We start from the raw sequence: 26,685 nt of genomic DNA on the forward strand, positions 1-26,685 counted from the left end.
ACATATTATTTATGAAGAACATCTGAATATCATAATTTTGTTCCGGCCGTCATAATCTTAAATAGATGTGTGTCGTCATCAGTTCCCGCTCGACCACTGTCGTAAACAACGTGTAGTCAGAAGCTCCAGAGATGAAAATCAAGTTCTCATTGAGACAACTTAAACAGGTAAAAATTTACAATTTAGATGAGGGTGAAAATATTTGATCTACCATTTAAGGTTGTTTTTAGCGGTATATTAATATTTTGTAGCTTTTGTTCATTGTGAGACCACTTCGTTGTTCGGTGAATGAATCAGGGGTCAACCGCAATGTCACTGCGCGACGGTGAACTTCGTAATGTTTGACTATAAACGTCTTTCTTAGCAGTCTGTATGTTGATTTTAAATTAATGTTTGCAATGAGTATGCTGTAAAGTTTGTTTGGATGACTATTCACAGACTCTTGTGGGGGTGTCGGCCAATTTTTGCATTCGGATTTGGGTGTATTTTTTAAAAGTAAAATCAGCTGATCGCAGAATTACTGAAAGTGAAATAGAGTTTCGAGTGTAATTATGGACAAGTGTATTGCTAAACATCATAGCCTTGAATGTCAGTGCATTAAAATATAATGAATCCCCTTTTCATTGATTGGAATTGGATTTAGTGAAAAATTCTATTAATACATATGGGAAATTTTACCTTTATGGAGGAAAAACACTAATGATTAATGATAGGGGTGATTTACCGAGATTGATTTCTCTGCATTTTTAACAGTAGGTAACATCAAATTTCATATCCGTGTTTGCCTGTATGCTCCCTCCTCTCCAAAATTACTTTAAAATTTTTTTTCATGGTTTATCTTTGGCACAAATGATGATAAAAAAAAGTTCTATTTCAATTACTATACTAGTAGGAAGGCTTTGCCTAGAGGGGTTTTCCCTTATTTGTAAACATTTTCCATTTGCGTCACTCTGTATGCCTTTAGATAGCAGAGGAGCTTTGATTTCATTATATGGTTTTATTAGCACCTGTGTATTGAGTCTAGGAACTGTTGTACACGAGCAATTAATCCCCTGACCAAATGGAAGCCTCATATTTTCACTCCCCGTGCTTCATATAAAATTGATATAACTATGCTGCTAAATAGGAACGACTTGTTCTAGGCATTCATGATAGTGATTCAAGTTGTCTTGAAGCTTCAGGGCGGACTTAAGATCTATAAAGGTAATAGCATTCCAGATGATAACCAGGCTGCACTGTGAAAACGTGATGAAAGTTAAAGAAGTATTAGGAGCTTTCTGCTGTACTGCCAATCTTGTAAATTCCTAACTCAGGCAGCTAAGCTTTACATAGCAGGAAAAAGCTTCAATTTACTTTTATAACTTTTATCCAGAGTTTTAAAAGTTAAACCTAGCTATTTATAATCTACCTGTATAAATGGATGTTCATCAGTCTACCTGGTATAGAGTTCATTCTTTGAAAGAAAGGGGGAGGGAGACAAGATCTCCCTTAGATAATTGTGAAATTGTGTAGGTTCAATCAATCATTTGCACATGTCAGATATAGTACTCCAGTAATGTCAAATTGGAAAAAATGGAAATGTCACTTGGAAGTATCTTCTAGCTTGATTTGTGATGAACATTTTGAAAAAAATTCATATTTTATTGGATAAATTTGACTTGATGATGTGATTACAGTAGCTCATTGGTTTTTATTATTCAGCTATCTAAATGTTTTAACTTCATTAACTATATGCCCTGAAATGTGATCCCCAAACAAGCACTTGCCATGCCTCCACTCCCTAACATTTTTCTTAGTCTAAGAAAACAGCACCTGGCAGGTGGAAGGGCAGGTGAACACTGAGAGAAGGCCAGACGTTGGCTCCTTTCCAGGTCTACACCCCCAACAAAATAGGTATATATTAGCCAGCTACCTGGAAAATCTTGACTTGGTGATCTTTTATTGCTAAACTGAGTCAAGGCTTGGCTTACTTATCGGTCTTTTTATAAATAGAGTACTTATTTTAAAAAAAGTTAAATTGATTCTGGCCTGTAGTATTATTGGTGGTTTTAGACATACGTTCTTCATTATGTAATGATTCATTTTAAAAATCTTTAAAAGGTTTCTTGTTTTTAATTACATATTCTCCAAATTTGAAAATACCATTTAAGTGAGTCCATAGGGAGTATATATGTACATTATGTTGGTCATAAGTGTTGAGGTTTGTGGTTTCAGCAGCATGTCATATTTCACATCACAGTGACCACCTGCTGAAATCAAAGGCCCTGTTTAATAATAGCGTCTGTTTTAATATTCTCAACCTCCCCCTTAAATTAACCCATACTATTATGTTAATTGTAAATACAGTAAACCTTTTATTGCAAAAATATAGAAATATTACCACCTCGCTGTCAAATTTGCATTTTTTCCATCAACATGAACCTCTTTGTCATTTGGTATGCATGTTATGCACTCATTGCATGAGTGAATTGTTAGGAGAGAGGATAGAAAGGTTTTCCTAGTATATAATACATGTATATATATGCAGTCATTGACTCAATACACAGGTCATGTCTGTTATGTTGTCTCTGCTCCTTTGACATCAACAACTTGTTTTGGCTTTCTGTAATCTGGTCTGAAATAGATAAAGATAGGACAGACGTCAAATTAATCTGGTGAACACATCGAAGTGTTTCTATTTTGATACGTTTCATGATATCGTGAATAATATTTACAGTATGTCTTTAAGCAACATGAACTGATATCACCCTTTTTTGTGCTGCACACCTCCACAAAGTCGCTTCAAATTTATTTACTAGTAGATAACTACGTTTCTGAAGGCACATTTTGGTTTCAATAATTTTGTGTAAAAATGCAATCAGGGTGATCAATTATATAATATTATTGTTACATTATGTATTGGTTTATTGTTTTTAATATATTTATCTCTATAAAGGTTTTTGTGTGAATTTTTTTTGTGTATCTGAATGAATTGTAAAACCACTTCTACTGCGGTGTATACTGTGGCTTCTGTGTTGAATTACCTCAGTATCTCAATGACAATTATCATTTACATCAAGGTACAATTGCTCTTTTGAACTTCATTGGGTAAATGCACACCTCGTTCTGGCAAAGTTGTATTGCTTTTTTTCTCTCAAAATTGTCTGGTGTACCAGATCTTTTAAAACCAGCAGATTTTTCTGCATAAAAATAACAGGGAGACATGTTCAGAATTTATTATGATTCACTTTTTTGTCTAATGTGAACTTTTTGGACTTTTTTTTTCCCATTTTTTCATTGGGAGAGGGAGATATCCTATATACTAGTACTTTTTTTATATATGTTTCTTTTCGTTGTTGAAAGCCACAGTTTATCAGCAGCCAGGTAGGAGTGGTTCCATAATTGGAGCCAGTTGTTCTGCCATGTTTATTTCTTGCAGAAATCTTCCGGGAACAGTTGACCCTGACTCTCTAGCAGAGCTCATCTCGGGTTCTTTCTCTTATAGAAGTTTGGTATGCTTCAAGCAGGCCTACATTCAACGTTCTGGAGTAGGGTTGCCTTACTATCATTAAATATAATACTTGAAATCTTCAGCAATAGATCTATTATAAATATTTGCATTGAAAAATTCAAAAGTCTCAATTTGTGAAGTATTCAGTCAATATAAATTTAAAGGTATGTGTAGTTTTCAACATTTGAATTAATAATTTTTCGACACTTTGAATTAATTTATTTTACAATTTTACACTTTTTAATGGTGGATATTTGGCATTGGACTTAAAAATTACTGTCAAAAAGGAATTATCATTTTGGTATATTAGCAACTGTTTGCAAAAGAAAAGCCATTTGTAACAGTTTTGTCTTTTAAAATTTGGCAACCCTACGCATAACTTTTCCATCTTTTTTTGAATTCAATAATAAAATTTTATCATTACTATTAATGAAACTATTACATATCAAATACATGCTTGCACACTGCAACTCACACTGCTTTGATTAGTTAAATTACATTGTGACTACAACTATTATATCCTGTAGATTTCACATTTTAAGTAATATGACATAATTAAGGAGCTACTTAAGATCATCTGAATAATTTTTTTGTTTGCAAAGCTCATCTTTAAAATTGGCTTTTATTATCTCATGAACAGTCAACAAAATTATCTCAATTGGAACAATGTTACCCAAATTGGCTGTACTACATTATTGACAAATTTCAATATTCAACCTTTTTTTTATCTTTATTTAAATGCAGACAAACATTTACTAGTAAGTACAGTGGTTAAAAAATCATAAAACCCTTGTTACAAGTCACATATCAACTCCAAATTTAAGTGGGCTTTGCCAAACAAATGTCACGGCAGACAGATTAACAGAGAAAATATTTTTATTTCCAGTTGGATGGCCGTAGGAGTTTTTCAGCCATCAGTGTAGGAGAAACCGGTGCTACTTGCCTGCACCTTGATAAGTGTGGGTTTTCCCAGTCAACACTAAACAAATCACTACCTCTCCGTGAATAACCAAGGTAAATTAATGTTCACATATAGCCACCTTTTTCAATTATTTATTTATTTATTGATAAATTTGTCATTGATGTTGTTCTAAATTTTAGTTTTGCCAATTAATTGTACCACCAGCGTTAGCGCTGGCGGTACACATGGTTTCGGTCCCGTCCGGATCGTTCCGCCGGCTCCGCCGGCTCCGCCGGCTCCGTTGGCTCCGCCGGACGGCTACCGTTACCGCTTCTCCTCCTAGACGGTAAGGGCCCCCATACCCATCTCATGGATTTAGGTCACCTATAATCTCAACTCGTTCCACCTAAAATTTGGGCTTTGTCGGTATTGGGGTCTGGGTGTGGCACTCATTGCAATGCACCCTTGTCTAAAAATGGCAAAATTAAATGCTAATTATCTACCCTACGGAAGGAGTTATGGGAAAAATTTCTATAGACAGCTTTCCAAAAGTCATATGTGTAGATTTCAAATATACCCTTGGATTTGACCTTTGACCTTTACTTCAAGGTCAAATGGGCCAAAATTTTCAAAAAAATGAAATTTTTTACGAAAAAAATTTTTTTTGCCCTGTTTTTCAGACACCACACAGACTTAACCAATAATAGTATTGGAAAGTGTTACCCTTCAGGTCATCTTTCATCTCCATGAATTTGGGGTCAATCGGTGCATTTTCACGGGAGTAGCGGCCATAAGATACCGAAACTGAAAACTGTCTCTAATTCGGGAACCGTTAATGCTAGAGACCCATTCTTTTTTGCATTTTGTAGAGCATGTAAAGCCCAACACTGGAGGTGGTCTCGGTTTTTTTGTATTCCATACGGTTTTCGAGTTACGCTGTATCAAAAAGTACATATTAGTGGTAAAAGCAAAATGTGCAGTACGGTAATGGATAATAAATTTTGAACTCTGGAAAAATAAAACATAAGGCTTGGCAAAGCAGACAACTTGTGTTCAAAAATGACATTATTTCATCAAATTTGAACTTCTGAAACTTCAGAGCACCTCCTATTTCAAGAATTTTGACCAAAATGACATTTTCTTTATTTTAATTAATTTTTTCTGTACGAAATTTAAGGCACATTATGGTAACTCCAAAATTATAACATTTAGTCCCTTATATCTCCAAAACTGGCAGAGATAGGTCCATAGTTACTATTGAAGTTGAATAGGAAGTCATATACTGGCAATCTTCCTATGACCTTGAAAGTGACCTTTGACCTACTTTTCACCATGAACTGAACTTTGCAAATTTTTCTTCCCTTTTATCTCCAAAACTGGCAGAGATAGGTCCATAGTTACTATTGAACTTGAATAGGAAGTCATATACTGGCAATCTAAATGTGACCTTAAAATTGACCTTTGACCTACTTTTCACCATAAACTGAACTTTGCAAAATTTGCTTCCCTTTTATCTCCAAAACTGGCAGAGATAGGTCCATAGTTACTATTGAAGTTGAATAGGAAGTCATATACTGGCAATCTTCCTATGACCTTGAAAGTGACCTTTGACCTACTTTTCACCATGAACTGAACTTTGCAAATTTTTCTTCCCTTTTATCTCCAAAACTGGCAGAGATAGGTCCATAGTTACTATTGAACTTGAATAGGAAGTCATATACTGGCAATCTAAATGTGACCTTGAAATTGACCTTTGACCTACTTTTCACCATAAACTGAACTTTGCAAAATTTGCTTCCCTTTTATCTCCAAAACTGGCAGAGATAGGTCCATAGTTACTATTGAACTTGAATAGGAAGTCATATACTGGCAATCTAAATGTGACCTTAAAATTGACCTTTGACCTACTTTACACCATGAACTGAATTTTGCAAATTTTGCTTTCCTTTTATCTCCAAAACTGGCAGAGATAGGTCCATAGTTACTATTGAACTTGAATAGGAAGTCATATACTGGCAATCTAAATGTGACCTTGAAATTGACCTTTGACCTACTTTTCACCATGAACTGAACTTTGCAAATTTTGCTTTCCTTTTATCTCCAAAACTGGCAGAGATAGGTCCATAGTTACTATTGAACTTGAAAAGGAAGTCATATACTGGCAATCTAAATGTGACCTTAAAATTGACCTTTGACCTACTTTACACCATGAACTGAATTTTGCAAATTTTGCTTCCCTTTTATCTCCAAAACTGGCAGAGATAGGTCCATAGTTACTATTGAACTTGAATAGGAAGTCATATACTGGCAATCTAAATGTGACCTTGAAATTGACCTTTGACCTACTTTTCACCATGAACTGAACTTTGCAAATTTTGCTTTCCTTTTATCTCCAAAACTGGCAGAGATAGGTCCATAGTTACTATTGAACTTGAATAGGAAGTCATATACTGGCAATCTAAATGTGACCTTAAAATTGACCTTTGACCTACTTTACACAATGAACTGAATTTTGCAAATTTTGCTTTCCTTTTATCTCCAAAACTGGCAGAGATAGGTCCATAGTTACTATTGAACTTGAATAGGAAGTCATATACTGGCATTATAAATGTGACATTAAAATTGACCTTTGTCCTACTTTTCACCATGAACTGAACTTTGCAAATTTTGCTTCCCTTTTATCTCCAAAACTGGCAGAGATAGGTCCATAGTTACTATTGAACTTGAATAGAAAGTCATATACTGGCAATCTAAATGTGACCTTGAAATTGACCTTTGACCTACTTTTTATCATGAACTGAACTCTGCTAATTTCTTTCTCTTTTAACTTCAAACTTGACAGAGATAGGTCCATAGTTACTCTTGAACTTGAATAGGAAGTCATATACTGGCAATTTACTGTGACCTTGAAATTGACCCTTGACCTACCTTACGAAGAACTTAAATTTGATTGTACCATATATATTTTTTGCAATAGTTTAAAAATTCTTGTTGACTGCATTTTTACAGCTTGTCAAGCACAAAACTGGTGGCTGTGTCCCTTATTTTGTGTATGTGGAGTCTATACGAATGCGCTTGCTCCAGCTGGTGGTACAATATTCGGAGGCGGTATCGCCTCTCTGATCCTCTAGTTTTTGGTTAGTTTTAGGTTAAAAGCAACCTTATCCAAAATTGGAACAAAATTCTCAGTCCCAAAGTGTCAAAGTTATGCAATCTTCTGTGTTTTGTTCAGTGCTTGAGCTTGTTATAGATATCTATATATATGTAAATATATAAGGTTTTCAGCTGTATGCTCATACTCCTATTGTTCGGCCTACATGGGTTCCTTACTAGTAGGTATAGAGCACTGGATGATTACTAAGCAGTAATTTTATCGATCTTTTTCCTTGTTCGCTGGCACGTAATATGCTGTACAATTATTCAGGTATTTTCTGATTGCAAAAGTGCATTGATGTTGCTTCATGAAATCAATAATGCCATATCATTATATTGCCAAGTCATTTGTTTTGACATTTGTTGGTTTAATTTAAAATTCGGCTGTAGTGATTCAGAAAATGCAGAGCTGTCTGGAACAACCTAAATCAGTTTTTACGGGACGGATCCCAGGTTTATACTGAAAATGTATTTGTAGCTTAATCATTTAGCCTATGTATGCGGAGAAGGGATCAATGATAAAGAATACTTAGGTTAGTAGACCTATGGTTAAATGAACCACAAGGAGGAACCGTGACATGCAAGGAGACTGCAGATGTGCGAAAGGACATTGTAAGGGCATTTCAATATCAAAATAAAAAGGGTAAATGGGTGCGGCAAATCAGCTGCAAGGAAGAAAAAACAACCCTTCACCCTTGGTTGTGCCTTTGTGCTGGGTATTGCCAAAACTAATAACTGTGTGTAAATAATCCTATTGTGGCCATTGACCAGCTATTGGCAGACCCGATCACATCCAGTATGACTGCAGCATTTATATATAGCCTAGGCAATTAGAATGGGCTTTGTAATAATGCATCCTTGTAGGAAGAGCGGGAAATCGGTGGAATTTTCCAGAGCACCTGACAGTCGGGGTTAGGAACCTTGATTCATTGCGTAGTTTTTTTTTTTTTTTTTTTTTTTTCCTTTTTCGGCTTCAATCCTCTCCGTCCATTCTCTCAAGGGATCATACTGAACACGATGTGGTATTTTACAAGCTGTAACTCAGCAGGTTTTTGCTTAATCAAATTATTAATAGACTTGTAGATTGATACCATCTTGTGGTCTTGAAGGAATAAAACAAATTATTTTTAAAGACCAAACATTGAATCGAAAATTTTAAATAATGCCATGCAAGAAAATTCCGAATGTATTAGTACTTAAATACTTTTCCCCAATTTTAAAGCATTGAAATATTATGATATGTATAATATTAGCCAAATCACTGCTTTTTGTCAATTTGTTATCAAATTGGTTATAATTTGACTAAAACAAGTCAAATCAAGCTCTTTTTCTTTAGCCAATTTAAGGCAGTTTTGGCATTTAGCTAAGTTGGCAAGTGTTAGTGCTAGGTACCCCAGATGTAAAATACCAGTATTTGAATAGTTCTTACTATAGAGAAGCTAAGGGGTCTTGACATGGAAAATGTTACTGGTTTTTAACGTAAAGAAGCAGCTAAGTTCCACCATACCTTTTGCTCTCCTGATCATTGATATTGCCTGCCCTGCAGGGAACATATGTAAGTTACAAAATGGCAAATAAGCAAGGTGTGCAGGCAGCTGATTTGGTTAGCAGCTCCAACTCAGTCTCCTTTTTAAACTGACATATATGTTTGTTGGATGTTGCTATTGTCCTTTCCATGGTCTCAAAGGAAGAAGAATGTGTTTTCTCTCTCTCCCCCCCCCCCCAAAAAAAAAAAAACATGCATGGGTGATGTCATTCTTTGCAAATATTTCCTTAATAAAAAAGTCCAAATCTTGTCTTGTTTCTCAATGTTGACAGCAAGTCGAGAACAAAATGACACTGTTCAAGATTTAAAACATGATTCATTGCATAAATGGATGAGTGGAGTAAAATCTTTTAAGAACCACAAAATTACCCGTATATAAGTCTGTTGTGATGGAAGGCATTTTATAGTGAGGATATTTGTCTGCTGCATTCACATTCCTAATGGTAGCGGCAACCTGTAGCTCTGCAGTAAGGGGGTTAAAGTCACACTGACAGGGTTGGGAAACTAAGCTATTGATTGGTCGTTTCGTTGAGGTAACTACTTTCAGTTGACGTCAAGGGTATCAATCAATCGATACATTATACTCGCATTTATATCCTGCAGATTTTGTTCTAATTTGGAATACTGCAGTATTTGGACCTGTTGGAGCTGGATGCATCTTCTCTGTCTCAGTAACCATGGTTTCGCACTCTGTAATTGTGGCCTTGATTTTGTTTGCAGACTTCAAGATCAGCAAAGAGAAAATGTGTTTGTGTCCCCTGTCAGCAAACAAAAATTTCAGCTTGGCAACAACCCCTATTCAGCAAATCCTTCTGCAAATAGGATGACGTTAATTCATGAGAAAATAAAAAGCTGGGGGTTGAAGTATGCCTGCAAAAGATAATTATCCATGCAAAGGTGCTGTGGCCTTGATAATAATGTGTTTTAAAGGACCAAGAAACATGAAATGTATTAACTACTTGGTTGGCTGATAAATCTAAAATTGAAATAAGTTTAAGTTGCAGCATTACCCAAATTTATAATTACAAATTTCAATAAAATGAATAAAATTGCAACTTGTTGCTAACTGAAATATATAATATTTCAACATATAATCTGACAGTTGTAAAATTCAAATATGGTCTCTGTGGTTTATAATCCTATATACATGTATAAAAAATTATGACTAAGTAAAATATCAATAGTTAATCCCACAGTACAGACAAGTGTAGGTTACTAAAACATGAGGGCCAATGAACACGTACAGATAAACCTTTTATCCTCCCCTATATGGTGCTGCTAAAGAAGAACTTGTGCTTGTGCACTCTGAGCAGCCACTCTAGGTCCAGGAAATCATAGGTGCTATAATGTGTTTTATATTTAGACCAGTTAATTATTAACATTAACTACCTCAAGTGTATATTGCATATTGCAATAAATATGTTTGATGGGCATTTGTGTTTCTTTCCAGTTTGGAAGTGTTTAATCAGTTGTAGAATGTACATGTTGACTCTAGTATTCATGACCTTGCTGAAAACATTTTAATGCTTACCTTACTGAAACATGATCTTGGAAAACGTGCAGGGCTCACGTTTCCATGGGAAGTATTTACCAGTGGCTAATAAAATATAGAATATATTTTCATATGAACTGTAAGAGATATTTGGCTTCTTTCCATTGAATTATCATTTATTTAGTTAAGAACGATTGATATTGCTGCCAACTCTGTCAGTAATTTCTTTTTTTATACGGAAAACATACAACAGGGATTTAAAATCTGTTTTGATAAAATTTGTAAGATTAATTCACTGAAAAATGAATTAAAGATGACCCACTTTGGAGGAATTTTGTGAAGAGTGTTTGTGTGACCAGAATTTTTATTCAGAGTACGAGCCTGAAAAAATATTGAGAAAATTGTTACAGAAATTTCCAGCTATATGTAGCTGTCCTTGTTTGTTGTTGCAATTGATCAACAAAAGTGTAATCAGTTCTGGTTCAAAGTCCCATTTTGGGTCAACATTGTATGATAAGATCAGAATTGAATCATACAGACATCATTCATTGCTTGTTACTGTTTATAATTTATAATTGAACTTAGGCATTATATTGGTGTCATTGTTGCAAAGTTGTGGTCAGAATTTATTTTAACCTGACTTTTTCAACATCGGATTGCTGGAAGAAATGGTGCATTATAAGTGAAATCGAAAAAAAGAAAAAGCCAATACAGGTATGATTTTGATCCAGAGACCTGGGGTTTAAGGAATATGGAAGTTTTTTGGCCAGTGTCACCAGATATTGATTTCAGTTTTGTTTTTGCTTTCACATGGTTGGTAAATTGTTATTATTCATTGACCGGAATTAGTATCAATCGGTAAACAGGAAAGTGTGTGTTGACTTTTAACTATTTGTTTCCATCTTCTTTGATATTTAATTATCACGTTACAGTGATGAAATATGATGAAAAATAACATGTTCCCCCTCTACCTAAAAAGGATCAGGTTTGGTCCAGAAGACATCACGGGGCAACCCTACAACCTGGTCATTCAAGGATATCAGAGGAGCTTTCATCACCTTGGATTGTCTGGCTTTGGACATGACTTTTGAATTATCAAAACATTCACCAATATTTTACTATAATACTGGGTCAACAACCTTCTATCTCCAATGACAGAAGACCTGGAGTGACCCGTGAATCATGTAACCACAAAGTTATTGATCAGCTTTTCGTCTCATAAGACAAACAAAAACATGGTGAATTTTGAGGTCATTGAAGAGCCCAGTAATTGTTGATCAGAAAAATAAATCCAGTTTATGGTTGATATCATTCACTGAGGCCAGAGTGGCAAAATGTTTTACTGCCATGTGAATATTTATAGCCAAGGTTATGAATAAATATTGCAGAGGTGATTTTATTCCCTGACGTTTATAGCCAAATGAAGTTACCTCCTCTTTGCACAAAAAATTGAATTATGTAGGATCAGTCCAGCACAAACTAAGTTACTAGTATGAATATTTACCACTATGCTGGTTGGTTCAGTACTGGAGTACCCATAGAGTTAGATTAATACAGGCTAGGAATTTATATCATCAATATAATTCAAATACATGACAGTATCCATTTTCTGTTTTTTATATTTTTTTAATATCTCAGTCATGAGAACTCAGTTGATTTCAAGTTTTGTTAAGAAAAACACAGGAGAACAGATATAGAGAGCAAAGGATGTTGCAATCAAGGCCATGATTTATTCATCTTTCCCTTGCTGATGGTAGCCATTATTAACTTTGTGCCAAATGCTTTGAATTGTGTTCTGATAACCAGTGTACAAATGTGTATTCCTGAGTGGATGGATAGGATTGAAAACATTTCGTTTCAAGTAGTTGGCAATATTTTCTTTTTGAATGGCAGTTATCTTATTCTGCAATTCTGTCAGCTTATGTCTTGAAGATGTTCATGTCTTAACAGGTTTTACAGGTATATGGGATTTAAGAGGTCAAATTATTGGCGTCAAACTTCACAACAGGTTTTGATTGCCCTTTCTAATAGTGATCAGTGTTTGTTTCACCTCATGAAGATTTGTTAATTCTCATAAAGCACTGTCTCTAAATGCATTCCTGGATTAATATTCTCGGAATCAGTATAGTATTAATGTAGTTTGAATGTTTTCAGCAAATCTTGGTTCATTTTGATACAAAAAAATAATAAAAAAAAGCATCCAGTCCAGTATCTTCAAGTGTAGCCTCACAATATTGGCAAACTTTCTCATAACAGACTTTTCTTGGACAGTTCCTAAGCTGAGATGTGATTTTGAATTGTTTAACCAAAGGATATAGTCCAGGTTTCTTAGAAATTTGTTAAGCCCAGTGTGACACCAGGAAATGAACTAAACTGAGTTTTTATTCCTTTAAATCCCTTCATTTCTAACACACATTAAGAAAAGAGAAAATCTGAAAAGCCCCGTATCAGATCAGGAAATGGAAAAAAAAACTTTATTCCATGCACATATTTCTTATCACAGATATAAATGTAGATTTGGAAAAGAGGCAATCTGTAAAGCCCTGGATCAATTCAAAAAATGAATAAAACTGAGTTTTTATTCCCTAAAATCTTCTCATCACTGGGATAGATTAGGAAAAAAGAAATCTTTAAAGACTCGTATCAAAACAAGAAATGAATAAAACTGATTTTCGTTCCCTTTAATCTTCTTATCACTGATATAAAAAAATGGAGAAATCTTTAAATCCCCCTATCAAATCAAGAAAAACAAAAAAGGGTTTTTATCCCGTGGATTTTTCTTTTCACTGACATGAATAAGGAAAAGGATCAAATGCAAGTCAGCAATTATGAATAATACAATATTGTGACGCACATTTTTTCCCCTCTGTGAAAGCTCTGTCCTTTGGGAAATGATTAGGGAATGAAGTGAAGAATAGATAGTTTGTTTTAAAAGGCAGCTTTGCATCTTTCATGAGGAAGTATTAGGTGCTGTATATTTAAATGCTGCTATTTTTTCGGCAGCACTGGTTTGGTTTGACTGTGTCATGTGTAAGAACCAGTAGATTTTACTGTCTGTATTTGCATTATTCAAATGAAAGAAATGTCATAGATCTAAGGTATGTTTTGTGTACCTGAAAGCAATTGATAGGGTAAAAGCTATGAAGTGAATAAAAATAAAATGTCTTGTTCCTAAACATGGCATCTAGTAGTGATCTCAGCCAGCAATTATTTCCTGAAGTACAACATTTCTGCAAATTTGACATCATTAAATCAGAAAAACTGATACTGGTTTCGTGCAACTGATAGGCTGACATTAAGTAAATGAATGAAAAGAAATAAATTTTATTGCTATAAATGGAACCTTACAGTGATCTCAGGGATCAATTATTTTGGAGAGGACGTCACTGGTTGTGTAATGCCCTATTATTCTGTAAATTGGACATCATTAAAAGTAAAAACTGATATTGAGAGCCAAATCCAGGTATTCGCACACCTGTAATATGATAATGCTGTGAGACCACTGGATATCAATTACTGTGAACCCCATACCAAGCAGTTTTATAAAGAGTTGACAGCAGAGTGAAGGTTTATTTCGCTGAACGCTACCTCTGTTCTACATTTCAGTGCCCAATTTTCTGCCACCATGGAAGAAGACGGGGAAATTATGGAGCAAGATGTGATGATCTTTGACGACATCCAACAGAAGCAGACCATTCTCAACGATCTCAACATTCTGCGGAAAAATGCTCAGTTCTGTGACGTGATTCTCGAGGTTGAAGGCCATGAGATACCTGCCCATCGCGCCGTGCTCGCATGTGCGAGCCAGTACCTGTTTGATCTTTTTCAACAGGAGGAGGGAAATCATTTGACGCATTGCAAGTTACAGGGCCTTGATTACGAAGTGTTTGAGTATCTGGTCACATATGCTTATACAGCAAGGTGAGGGAGAGAAAAAATCCTTCATTCACTGTGGACTATTACCAGTTTGACTATTACAAAAGAATGGTTTGTTTTGGATTGATTTCCTATCTTCTTACTTATTCTGGAGTAATTTTGTATTTTTGCCAAAAAAAGATTTTAAATATGTGCCCCTAAAAAGTCTTTCAACCAATTGTTAGAAGTGCTAGAAGTAAAAAAAATTAATAAATGTGTTTGGCCATTTTTAGAAAGATTAGATCAAATTTAAACTTTGCTCATTTATTTTATAAAATCACAAATTTTTCAGGTTGGAAGTTGCCGGGGACTTGGTGAAGTCTGTGTACAAGACAGCTACCATGTTGAAGATGCAGCGTGCAGCTGATGCCTGCTCTTGCTACTTGGCTGAGCATTTAACACCCATCAATTGCCTGGGTAAGTACAACCTAGGCTTGTAAACATACAAAAATAGCAAAATGAATAGGTGTCTTTTCATTCACGCAGGCTCAAGGTTACACCATTTTATGTAAAAAGGCGTTTTGAATTCCTGATGTATGTGAAGTAAGCGTGCAGATGCTTAAAGACAGGTAGAACTGATGAGGAGCGCCCTTGACTGTGACTCTCTCTGTACTTCATCAAGGTCAAAAGTTATTTTTAACAAAATTTTCAAATTTTAATGTAACCAATTTGGCAAGTGGGGAAAATTTGAATTTTCTCCATTTTGTCAAATTTCATTGCAACAACAGTTTACATTCAAATAAAAAAAATTGAATTAGCAGATAGAAGATAAATGAGACAAATCGATGGTAAAAATGTTAATTTTTTTTTTTTCAACAAAATCAAAGTGCAAGATTGCGAATGTTTGCAAAAGAATTAAAAGTGCACAAAAACAGGAAAGCCATGAGGATGTGGTAGTTATTTTTGGTCATGGTCTGATTACCACCAAGGCAGTGAGGAGAAAAAACAAGGTTACTATAATTGAAGACCACTGTGGCATATAAACATTAAGCCTTTTTTTAATGCTGATGCAGCACATCATAAAAAAAGTTAAATATCAATGTGATGCCCAATAAAGAAAAAGAATATGCAATAGGCTCATGCTTAAAACTAAATTTGATGTCAAATAGTTGAGACCTTTCTTTTCCAGGCATTTGAACTTCTTCACTTCATTCGTTTTAACTTAGTGATGCATGGCCTGAGTTTAAATGTCGGTTATTACCAAAAAATATTTTAATGTAGAAAAATCTGTCTATTCTGCACCAAGTGACACTATCTGTACTGTGTCACCTATAAGTGTGATTGTTGGCTGTCACCGAGACATGATTAACATTTTCAAAGGTCTGAAAGTAGAAACAAACAGCACAAAAACACTGGCACATAACCTTAAACCAGACTTGTGTTTAATGTCTTTTTCTTTTATGTGGCTTTGTTTCCAAAAAACCCTATTCATTCCAGTGGTTTGGATGAAAGTGTTTTGGTTAAAGTAAAGGATTCTTGTCTATTGAACAGGTGCAAGTTAAAAAAGAAAAAGTGTCAGTTTAAGGAGTGCTTGTCTTTGGTTGTGTTTGGAAAATATGAAAGTGTAAGTGGTTAGATTCAATTTGCACATTAATGGACCCTGAAGAGAAAACCATTTAAATTAATTAGTGTGGAAAGGCCATTATATGATCTTGTTAAAAATTTTGACCCAAATGCTGTGGGAATGTGACTTAATTATGCTCCCATTAAAGAGTCTGGTGCTGGTCTCTTTGCTCTTTAATTAATCAGCATGGACAGCACGTGTGTCTAACCATGTGTTTTCTCTACTAGTATATAGGTTACATATAGTGAGTTGTGGTATAATAGCTAAAATGTTTTTCTCACCTGTTACTGTCATTCTTAGTTCTTTTGAAGAAATCGTTTCTTGTATTTCATCTCAATGCAGCTACACTGCGAGCCTGTTATGAACAAGTTGGATCTGATACACTTTATGAAAGATACAATATATAGGATAAACATAAGTAAAGATGGAACATATTTGATTTTGTGAAAACTTGCTATTTCAGCAAGTTTTCATGTTGACCTCAAAATATAGGTAGCCTTTTTCGTGGCTCTTAAACCTCATATGGGTGATGATGGAATGTTTCCTCACCCTTCAGCTAAGAAGATGTTCAGACAGTGTCTGTGTGAAAATTAGTCCAAAATGTCAGCATGCAGTTAGGATAAGTTAACTAGGGCTTTCACTGTTTGGGTGTGCATTAGGCTCCTGAAAACCTTTTGTACAAATGGATTCATCTTTTGCATGAGTAATTAATCTTTTCATTTAATAATATTAATAATAATATTAAACATAATAAAAAAAGTGCCTGCGCTTGCCTCAACTTGGGTTTTAGTTGACTTAGTGTGAACAGTCACATTATCCACCTGAAGATCATATTTTGGAGGCCTACTGACATCCCTAGATCAGCAGAAGTGTGATAACAAGATCATATCTGTCAAAAAAAAGAGCAGAGCACCTGCAGAGTGAAGTGTGAAGAGAAAGTGTAACACCTTGAAATAGTAGTCTCCTCTAGCCTGATGTCAGGCTCATCCAAGAAAGCCAAGAAAGTTTTGGTTCATCTCTAACATTTGCCACTGTCTGTTACTAGGAAACGGGTGTTTCAAGTGTTGGCAGCTTTCTGCATTTCATCTTTTAGAAAATGGCAAGATAACTTGTATATTATAGTTAGTTGTATATTTGGCAGAATGAGCCCACCACGTCCCTCCACACACACGCGCGCGCACACACACATACACACACACACACACACACAGAGAGACAGACACAAAAAGAAAGATTGAAAATATTATGTTTTGGAAAGAAAATATCACATGGCAAAGAACAAGTATGTGCTGTCATCCTTGCAGTTGAAAGGCTAAGCCTTCTCACATCCCTTCCCTTACACAAAACGGGAAAGAAAAGATGTGCTTTGATATAAAGTATTACAAACTTTGCATTTTCTTTAACTGAAAGAATTCTTGGCTGGGAACTGCTTACTGTTGGAGCAGGCCTTGTTTAGCCTAACCCTGTCTTTGTTGTCAGTTGAGCAATATGTCGAGTATGTTACCATAGCAGCATCAAGTAATAATACATAATATTTATAACATGACGGGACCTCTATTTGCCCTCAGGGCTCGTGTGCTTCTTTGGTTACATGTGCCCTGTGTTAAGAAGGAACACAGTTGTACAGACACTTGTGTGATGGCAATTTTTTTAATTTTTTTAAATTTTTTTTTATTTTTATTCTTTACTTTCCAAATTGGGTTTTTGATAGTTGCTATGAGAGTTGAAGTTTTCTTGTTTCATGTAATGTATAATTGTCAGAATTTTGTATGATTTTGCGTATTATTCTGCATGTATTAATTCTGCATTTAATTAATCCTGCATTTAATTAATCATAGATATTTAATGTAAATATCTGGTAAACAGTAAACTCAAAAGTAAATACAGACATATATGCTGTTAGAAGTTTCAGGCCAAAAGAATCACCAGATATCACTATATATAAATAAATTAACAACCTTTCTGTTGTGAGTACGTTTCACAGAATTGCCTAAGGTAGAAATTAGATATCTTTACAGTGTAACCAGGTGCTGAAAATCACTTCTGCCTCACAGATTTGAGGTTATAATTCATGCTGTAGATGGGTTCTCATGAATTTTGAAGCATTTGTCAGTCTGTGGTTCAATAATGTCGTAAGGTGTGCTGAAACCTGCTTTAATTAACCTCAATATGGGCCAGCACCAGACGGCCTGAAGTAATAATCACGTTCTTCCAAGACAGTGATGATCTTTATGAGATCCATTTCTCTGGTCTGTTTTAAGGTTAGACCATTTACGTAAGCGTCTTTGTGTTAGCCAGATTCTAAATACTAATAGCAACAAAACCAAGATGGCTATAGAAATTGTTTTTAATTTTCTCAGATTTATATGTTCACCGTTGAAGATGATGATCCAGGGGGGGGGAGGGGAGGGATCGTTTTGATCCAGAGTTATTAGCCTTGTTATATTTTGACCTCTGGCTATTGGGCTGTAATTATAATTTGATCTTTCACTCAATGTATATATGATGAACATGCTATACATTTACATATAAATGGGTTGCTTGGTTGATATAAGGTATTGATTCCCCAGTAATCTCTGTATTCTATCTCTCCAGGCACAGTTTTGGTCTATTCATTCCCAGTGATTGCTGCACATTGTGCTGGGGTATATCACTAGTGATAATTGGTCTCTGGTTGATGTGCTTGTTCCAACATTGTTCATTGATTGTCACTTTTCATAAGCATTTTAAGTGTAACAAAACAACTTGTTTGCAAGTGTTGTAACAAATGGGTGCAGGTAGCATTTTTTTAAATGCATATATTAGGATATAATTGGGTTGACAGGTAGTATTGATTTAATACTATATCACCCAAGAATAAGTTTTATCTTCGCTACAATTGCAGATCCATATATGATGTACTAGTAGGTATTTAATGCAATTTTATAAATGGTAATTGACTTGTCTTGAAATCATTAATACAGCCTCCATTTTCTAACAATGTGACGCACACAGTCTTAGGCATAAGCCCAGTGTGAAACCCTAGTTTCTGCATTCTCTCCAGTGAAAGCACATCTCTAAGTATCTTGTATTGATCGCTACTTTCTGCCACAGGGCATCGGAATAAGATCACGACAGGATGTGGAATTCAAATCATTGCAGAAAGTAGATTTATTCATGGAAATTAAATAATCCATGTGGTATAACTAATGTACTACGTTCATTCATTGAATACCACTCATTCATTTTTAGTCATCATGGATGTGTACAGTTTGTAATGATTTTAAAGGCTGTCCTTAAATGTATAGCCAGTATGGGACACTCATTATTTTTACAAAAAAATAATAAATAAATAAAATAAAATAAAACACTATTTGTATTAATTAAAGTTTGAATTAGCTATTTCCAGCCTAGATTCCACCTAAAAATTAGCATGACAATAAAAAGCTAGAAGTTGGGATTGAAAAATATATATTAATATCGATAATAAAATATAAGTTTCTCTTCGTTTCTCTTTGCAGGCATCCGTTGCTGCGCCATCAGTGATGACAACTTGAAGCAAAAGGTGGATAACTACATCCAGCAGGAGATCACCGCCATTACGGAGACATGCCCTGAGTTTATCCGCCTTCCTAGAATTCAAGTGGATATCATAGGTGTGAATCACCAGTGTAACCTCTATCTGAGACACAGAAATATTGTAGTCAAAATAAAGATTTTAACAGTTGTAGTGAAGCAATTATCATTATAACTTGCTGTATACAAGAGACAGGTGGTGGAATTAGGTTCTCTTTATAATTAGTAAGCAGCTGTTAATTGGTGGCTAAATTTGCAGGTGCCTCTGAACATGGTCTGCAGAGTAGTAATGAGAAGCATCTGTGCCAGTTGGTGCTGGACTGGTTGAAGGACAACGTGGGGCAGACCAATAATTTGGATGCTGTCACTGATTATGTATGTGGTCTCGTATAATTACAAAGCTGCAAATTATATTGAAGATATACCTTCCTGTATTAAGTTTAATAATTTGTCTTAAATGATATTTGTCTAATGGAATATTTAAAGAAAGATTTTATATGTCTGTTTAGTTATTTGGGTTATTGGTATATTGCTGTATTTGTATTTTATGAGAAAATGGCTTTGAGACCATCCCCAAAGACTATTGTACTAACTTTGGATTGAACTATCTCCAAGGGGATTCTCGCTTGATTGCAAGTAACTTAGGCGACTAAGATGTCTGTCACGCCTGCTGAAGCTGTTAGGGGTAATTAACTTTTGCTTACCAGCTTTAGTAGGCGTCCGAGACATCTAAGCCTCTTGGGCTGAAAGCAATTTAACGAGGGACCCTGTGGAGACGGACTGATCCTTTTAGATCGATCTAGGGATGGGAACCAAGTCTTTGTCCAAATTTTGTTATAGTACCAATGTTTAACACCCTGAAAAATGTTATTCTTCACCTTACATTTCACTTTCCCCCCACAATTAGTATACATAGATCTCTGATATGTAATAATATAAGATTATACATGTTCCTGTCATCCTCAGGTCAACATGCTGTACTTGAACAATGACAACACCCTTCATGATGCCAAAGACCTGGATGACTACTCCCTGAACAATGCTGAGATTATCCAGGATTACAAGAAGCTGGCAAAGAAGAGACACGTAAGGAGGCATTTGATTGATTTACAAATTGCTGATGATATATCTTAAAAAGATGATGCTTGGGTCAGACTAGCCAGTGCAATGTAGCACTGTAAAGAGTTGACACAATTTATCCATGGATATTTTCTGGTTTGTCTCCTCTCAAGTTCTGTCAAATAAGAATCTGTTGCACAACAGTATCAGTTCACCAAATTTTAGGGATCACTTGTTTTGGTTTCTAAGAAGACATTACTGGCACTTACAGTTTAAAAAATCACCCTGTTATTGTTAATATCAACTCAGATGATCCCCATTCTTACTGCATTCATTTCGGAAAGTTCTGACAAAAAATTATCTTCATGTTCTTGAAATCAGTAATTTAGAAAAAAATGGTAATAGGTAAAAAGTGAACTAGCTGTTAGCATAACACATGGTTTAAGTTTAATATCATATGGATATCCTATATTTTCAGAGGTCACCAAAGAACAGTTTCAGCCGTATTCTGCCCAGTGAGAACACCAACACTACTTACCCAATGAAATCACGCAAACATTCTGGAGGGCGCTTTAGTCCCCAGTTGATTGCCGATGAATGGAAGGTGATTGCCTCTTTGAAGAATGGAGGTAGGAAAATAATTGATACTGTTTCGAACACACAAAATTTGCTTTGAAATGGAATTGATTGTTAAAAATGTATTACTAATGATTTAAGTATTTTGTTCCATTTAGTCATAGGCAGTAAATCAATGCATAATTATAAATCCTTTACTAGTTGTAAACTAAATCCTATGACAATTTCTTTTTTGGAGTGATTAAATTTCTGTATAGAAATGTGGAATGGTATAGATTATAAAATGGATATTACAAAGAGAAAAATCTGCAATAAAATCTACAATACCCCTTCCTTTATATTTATCTGGAAAATTTAATTTTTCATTGTTGACTTATTTTAATTCCAGAGCAAAGTATCATGTGTATTGCAATTCTGGACAGCACTGTTGTCAGCATGTCCCTGCACCTGCTGTCTCGCGACAATGTCACTCCCGTCGCCACCAATGGAGAGGTGTCTCCCACGCACTCACCCAAGGGCTCAATCTTTGAGAATTCCAAGTCCCTTACGATGCTGGCTCCTATGAGCTCCCCGCGCTGTGGAGTGGGCACTGCTGTTTTGGATGGGAAGATTATCGCCCTCGGTGAGCACATGTAGAAATTAACTACTAAAATAGAAATATTTCAAGGTAACAAAAAGCTTTGCTAAATTGGGTTGGCAAGTGAAGAAATATCAGAGCATTGATGTGATAATTAGTTCTTGTTAAAGGCCAAAATCAAATGCAGCCTAGCTTAATTTATGTACTAGAAGATACATAGAAGCTTTGACTATATTGAATATATTGAAGAATTGTTGTTTTCAATCAATCAGCATAGCTTTCCCCATTCAAGATGATTTACCTTTGACACACTACCTCAAACCAATAGGCTCTGAGACTACAATTACATATGTTTCAATGGGAAGTTTCCACGGTCAGTATAAATTTTCTTCTCATTTTTGAATCCCAGGTGGCTATGATCGTGGCGAGTGTTTGAGGACAGCAGAAATGTACGACATGTCCACCAACTCCTGGACTGCCTTGCCATCCATGGGGACCCCTAGGGGGCGCTTTGACGTCTCCCAGATCCAGGGCCGTCTCTACGCCTGTGGGGGATCCAATGGACACACTGAGCTGAAGTCAGCCGAGTGCTATGATCCCGAGAGTGAGAAATGGACACCCGTTGCTGATATGTTGAAATGCAAATCGAGTGCAGGTGAGATTACTATTATTATTATTTTTTTTTTTTAAGTCTGTATTTGTTAAGTCCAGAATGTACAAATATCTGTTACTTGGAAGTTGTAGCATGGTCTTATTTTTATGGGCAAAATACCCATCTGTTTTTTCAGTCCACACCTAGAATAATGAACAGACAATACATTTCAGGCTTTGATATATTAATAGTAAAACCCTTTTGATTTAATGGTCTCATAATGATAACAATGTGTGTGATGTTGCAGGGGTTGCCGTGCTGAATGACAAGCTGTATGTGATTGGTGGATGGAGTGGGCTGCAGGGGGTCAAGTCATGTGAGGTTTTCGATCCCGAGACCAACAAGTGGTCAACCATAGCGAAACTCAATGTGGGTGAGTATTTTGCTCTCTACTTTGTAAGTTCAATCAAGACTCTAAAACCTCTAAATCTGACAAGATAGTTTTAAAGCCAGCAAAGACTCATATTAATCAAAAGGATGGTAACAAAGCAGCTGAAGTTAGTTATAATTGATATATTTTATGAATTATAAAATGGTGACTGATATAATATGGAAAATGTCTTATTTAAAAGGAATATCTTTTGTAAATCCAATGTTCTAAGATATAGAAATTGGTGATGAAACTTACCTGTCATTGTCATATATTTCTATTTCTTTCCCAATAGAGATATTCTTAGAGTCTTGTGGAAATCAAATGTACTCTGAAATAGAAATCGTAAGACTTTCCCCTGCCTTTGTCTTATATTGCTATTTCTTTCCCATCAAGGGCGTTCCCAGGCAGCCGTCTGTGCCATGAATGGTAAACTGTATGCTGTTGGAGGCTGTGATTCCTGGCACTGTCTGAATAGCGTGGAGGTGTACTCTCCCGAGGAGAACAAGTGGACAATGGTGGCGCCACTGAGCATGCCCAGAAGAGGTGCTGGAACCACTGTCTTCAATGGTAAGTTGAGGTGTTACCAGAACGTACATGTCACCAACCCTAATTATACTAATAATATATTTTGGTGATATTCATTTCAGTGCATATCGTCTGTATTTCAATATTGTTTCCATTTCTCCTGATAAATCTTTAGGTAACCTTTAAAATTTGATGTCTGATTTCACATTTGTGGGTTTTTCCAGGTAAACTCTGCGTGGTAGGCGGCAGTGACGGCTGCTCCCCCTCCCTGGCAACAATGGAGGTTTTTGATCCGGCGACCAACTCCTGGGCTTTTGGACCCCCCATGAATGTCTGCCGGGCCAATGTTGGCGTGGCTGTGTGCGATAACAAGCTGTACGCCGTGGGGGGATTCAGCGGGAGCACTTTTCTGGACTCCATCGAGTACTTGGATGGAGACACAAATGAGTGGTCAAGTTATTTACCCATGAAGGAGGCGGCCATGGTGAACGGCACTTTTGAAAAACTGGACAGTTGTGCTGGTGATGCTGAGAAAAGCGTTTCATAGTACAGCAGCGCACTCTATTGGCGATGATCAGCAAGAGTAGTAATGCCAAAAGAAAATAAAAACTGGAGTTTCTTCACATTGTGTATATATGATTCAGTAGGATAGAATGGGAGTGGCAGACAGAGACTGCATTGAGCATTGTTACTAACATCACATTAAAAAGGAAAAGGTTTAGTGACTAAGTCTGGTCCAGGGGTAGACGCCATGACACCTTATCTATATTTGCACCAGAATCCAAGTACTGAGTACTTTTGAGCACTTTATATTTATACTAACATGTATTTAGAATGTTGTAGAAAGTTGATTGAATGTCAGACCCGTTCTGTGCATAAAATCAGAGTCATTCCTAAATACAAATTCAGGTTAAGTGTTTTTTTACAAGTTGGTCTTTAAGTATTGAGGAGGCTACATAATTGAACGCAAATTCCTATGTAAAAGAAGTCCAATTCTATATAAAAACAAACACAAGGTTCTATGTCAAAGATCAGTTCCTAATTTATCAAACTGGCTGAAATGTATCCCATTTGAAGTGTCTACAATTTGTAATACTTGCGTCTCAATTTGGTGCTCTATTCGGCTACCGTCCACCATATTTATTCTTCTCGCCTGTCCTTTTTGACAAAACATTCACAGCATCAATTAGTTAGTAAATAATTCCTTGAATTTAACAATTAAATTTATTCTTGGATATAGTATGACCAATAATGATATTAGAATGTATTTTTGAATATCTGTCAGAAATTTGTGGGAATGGGAATATATTTTTTTCCTACGGCAGCTGATCAGTTAATCCCTACTTTCATATACATATATATACACATTTACTTTATTTTCACCATTATCATAAAATCTTTTTCACTTTGGATTCAGTCCATAGTTTTTTTAAAGCACTCATTATTAGTTAAGAGAAGCTTTGTTTGAAATTGTTTGCACTTGTGTTATTAGCACTAAAAAAATTTCAGTTAACATGATAAAGGGCCACAAGCGGGGTCACTGAAAAAAGACATAATGTTATTCAGTGGTTAATGAAATCATTTTAAATTTGTCACATTGCATTTGAATGACCTAGTAGAATTTTAAAGTCTGCAATGGGTAGAAGCATGTTGGAAACCATTGGAATGCAGTTGATTTGAATTATTTCTTAATGTGGGTTGTTCTGCTGAAAAAATTATTTTATAATCTAGCTGCAGGACAGTAAAATGGGGTTCAAATTTGATAACATATTTGGTTTATTGCTCTTGTTTGTTAGTTTTCAGCAAATTTTGGTTTGATACCATTTGCTGCCAAGGCCTGTTCACATTTTACATGATCCTTTATGTGGTTATATATCTGAAATTTTGTAACAGAAGACAGATGGAGTTTGCAGAATTATTGAGATGTATCAATTTTGTACATAATTTATACAGAGTTTAATATTTCCTTGCTGCCTTGTGGTATCGCTTGTTCTCGTATCATACATATTAAACAGTAATATGTCCATAATTCATAAGAAGTTAACTGTATTTAATGTACTGACCCTCATTAACAAGATCAGTAAGGGTTTTTTTTCTAATCAGTGCTTTGATAAGGCCTCAATTTTACCTTCCATCTTGAATGTGTCAGGGATGGGAATGGAAATTGCTTAAAAAGGGGAAACCATCTCCCTCAGAAGTTGCTGTTTTTGAGGATGTACAAAATGTAACTTAAAAAGTTTTTAAAGCATTAATAGGAAATAATGCTGCAGAGGAGCTGTCATACCATCTCTGATGCATGTATAAATATCTGACATCTTTTCAGATAGAAGTCTGTTAGCACTGAACAATTTTGAAGCCACTGGCAAAATTTTTTCAATACATTGCATTCTGGTTAAATCAATGTTTTGGAAGGATTTGGGTATTGTACTCATATACTATTAGCTATACCTAAACAAAGCGATCACAGAATTACTTATTTTTCCACATGGTGGTCATATTTCCTTTCAGAAGTACATAGATTTATGGATGATTATTTCAATTTGAAAACTCTCAACATATCAAAACTTGCATTCCTTCTAGGCTAGTATTATATATTGGAAAAATAAGAGGGATTTTTACATCTTTTGAAAGCTAAAGTCTCTCGTGGCAAGATTGGAAGTTATATGTAATGTAAGGAGGAAAGGTTTTGTGATGCAAGTTGATATATGTGAACCTGCATGTCTTGGTAATGTCCAACGTTGTACAGTTCAATAGTTGGAAAAAATCAATCATTTGTCATGCCACATCTGCTTACCTTGGTGACAAATATAAATCCAATTTATTGCCCAATTTTATTAAACAAAATATACAACCACAACTTTTTATCCTTTAAGAGTTTATAAAAGGACAGTACATTTAAAAGTGAAATACAGTAATGAGGTAACAATGCATCCATTAAGCTGTTAAAGTAAGGCTTTAATACTGGTGCTTAATATGGCTACAAAGTAACCAATTGTGCGTGAACTGCTTTGTAAAAAGTTAAAATATATACTGTGAAACAACTTATTGTATAAAGGCATTGTATGTGTCAATATTAATGTTATTTGGCGATGAATTGCTACATGAACTGTGGGCATTGTCTACTGACGGGTATTTTCTTATAAAATTTGAAAAACAATTGTAATGGATGTGTCATAACTGAAGTGGACTATTAAGTGGACAATCGTTTTGCTTGGTAGGGGTGTAAACATTGTAATGTTTATGAATAAAGTGGTTTGTTTTCCCAAGTGAGAATGTTTTGTTTACCTTGAAAGTAAAAATGACAATT

At 35.3% G+C, this 26,685-nt stretch overlaps 1 protein-coding gene across 4 annotated transcripts; it reads left to right on the forward strand.

Moving 5' to 3' along the window:
- Window positions 1–28: 28 nt before the first annotated feature.
- On the forward strand, window positions 29–26,645 carry LOC106156818 (influenza virus NS1A-binding protein homolog). Of its 4 annotated transcripts, XM_087008536.1 has the most exons (14): window positions 29–167; window positions 3,419–3,491; window positions 4,377–4,504; window positions 14,189–14,503; window positions 14,790–14,914; window positions 19,562–19,696; window positions 19,876–19,991; window positions 20,583–20,702; window positions 21,154–21,304; window positions 21,640–21,873; window positions 22,238–22,483; window positions 22,728–22,853; window positions 23,247–23,420; window positions 23,603–26,645. In XM_087008536.1, the coding sequence occupies exons 4-14, from the start codon at window positions 14,208–14,210 to the stop codon at window positions 23,923–23,925; spliced, it is 2,046 nt and encodes a 681-aa protein (XP_086864662.1). In that variant the 5' UTR covers window positions 29–167; window positions 3,419–3,491; window positions 4,377–4,504; window positions 14,189–14,207; the 3' UTR covers window positions 23,926–26,645. The 4 variants fall into 4 exon arrangements, with proteins under 4 accessions (XP_086864662.1, XP_086864663.1, XP_013387701.1 ...); XM_087008537.1 differs by lacking the exon at window positions 3,419–3,491 and having other exon boundaries at window positions 50–167; XM_013532247.2 differs by lacking the exons at window positions 3,419–3,491; window positions 4,377–4,504 and having other exon boundaries at window positions 71–167.
- Window positions 26,646–26,685: the final 40 nt, after the last annotated feature.

This window comes from Lingula anatina, chromosome 3, assembly GCF_051362555.1.
Source record: "Lingula anatina isolate TDL-2025a chromosome 3, LinAna3.0, whole genome shotgun sequence".
Lineage (NCBI taxonomy): Eukaryota > Metazoa > Brachiopoda > Lingulata > Lingulida > Lingulidae > Lingula > Lingula anatina.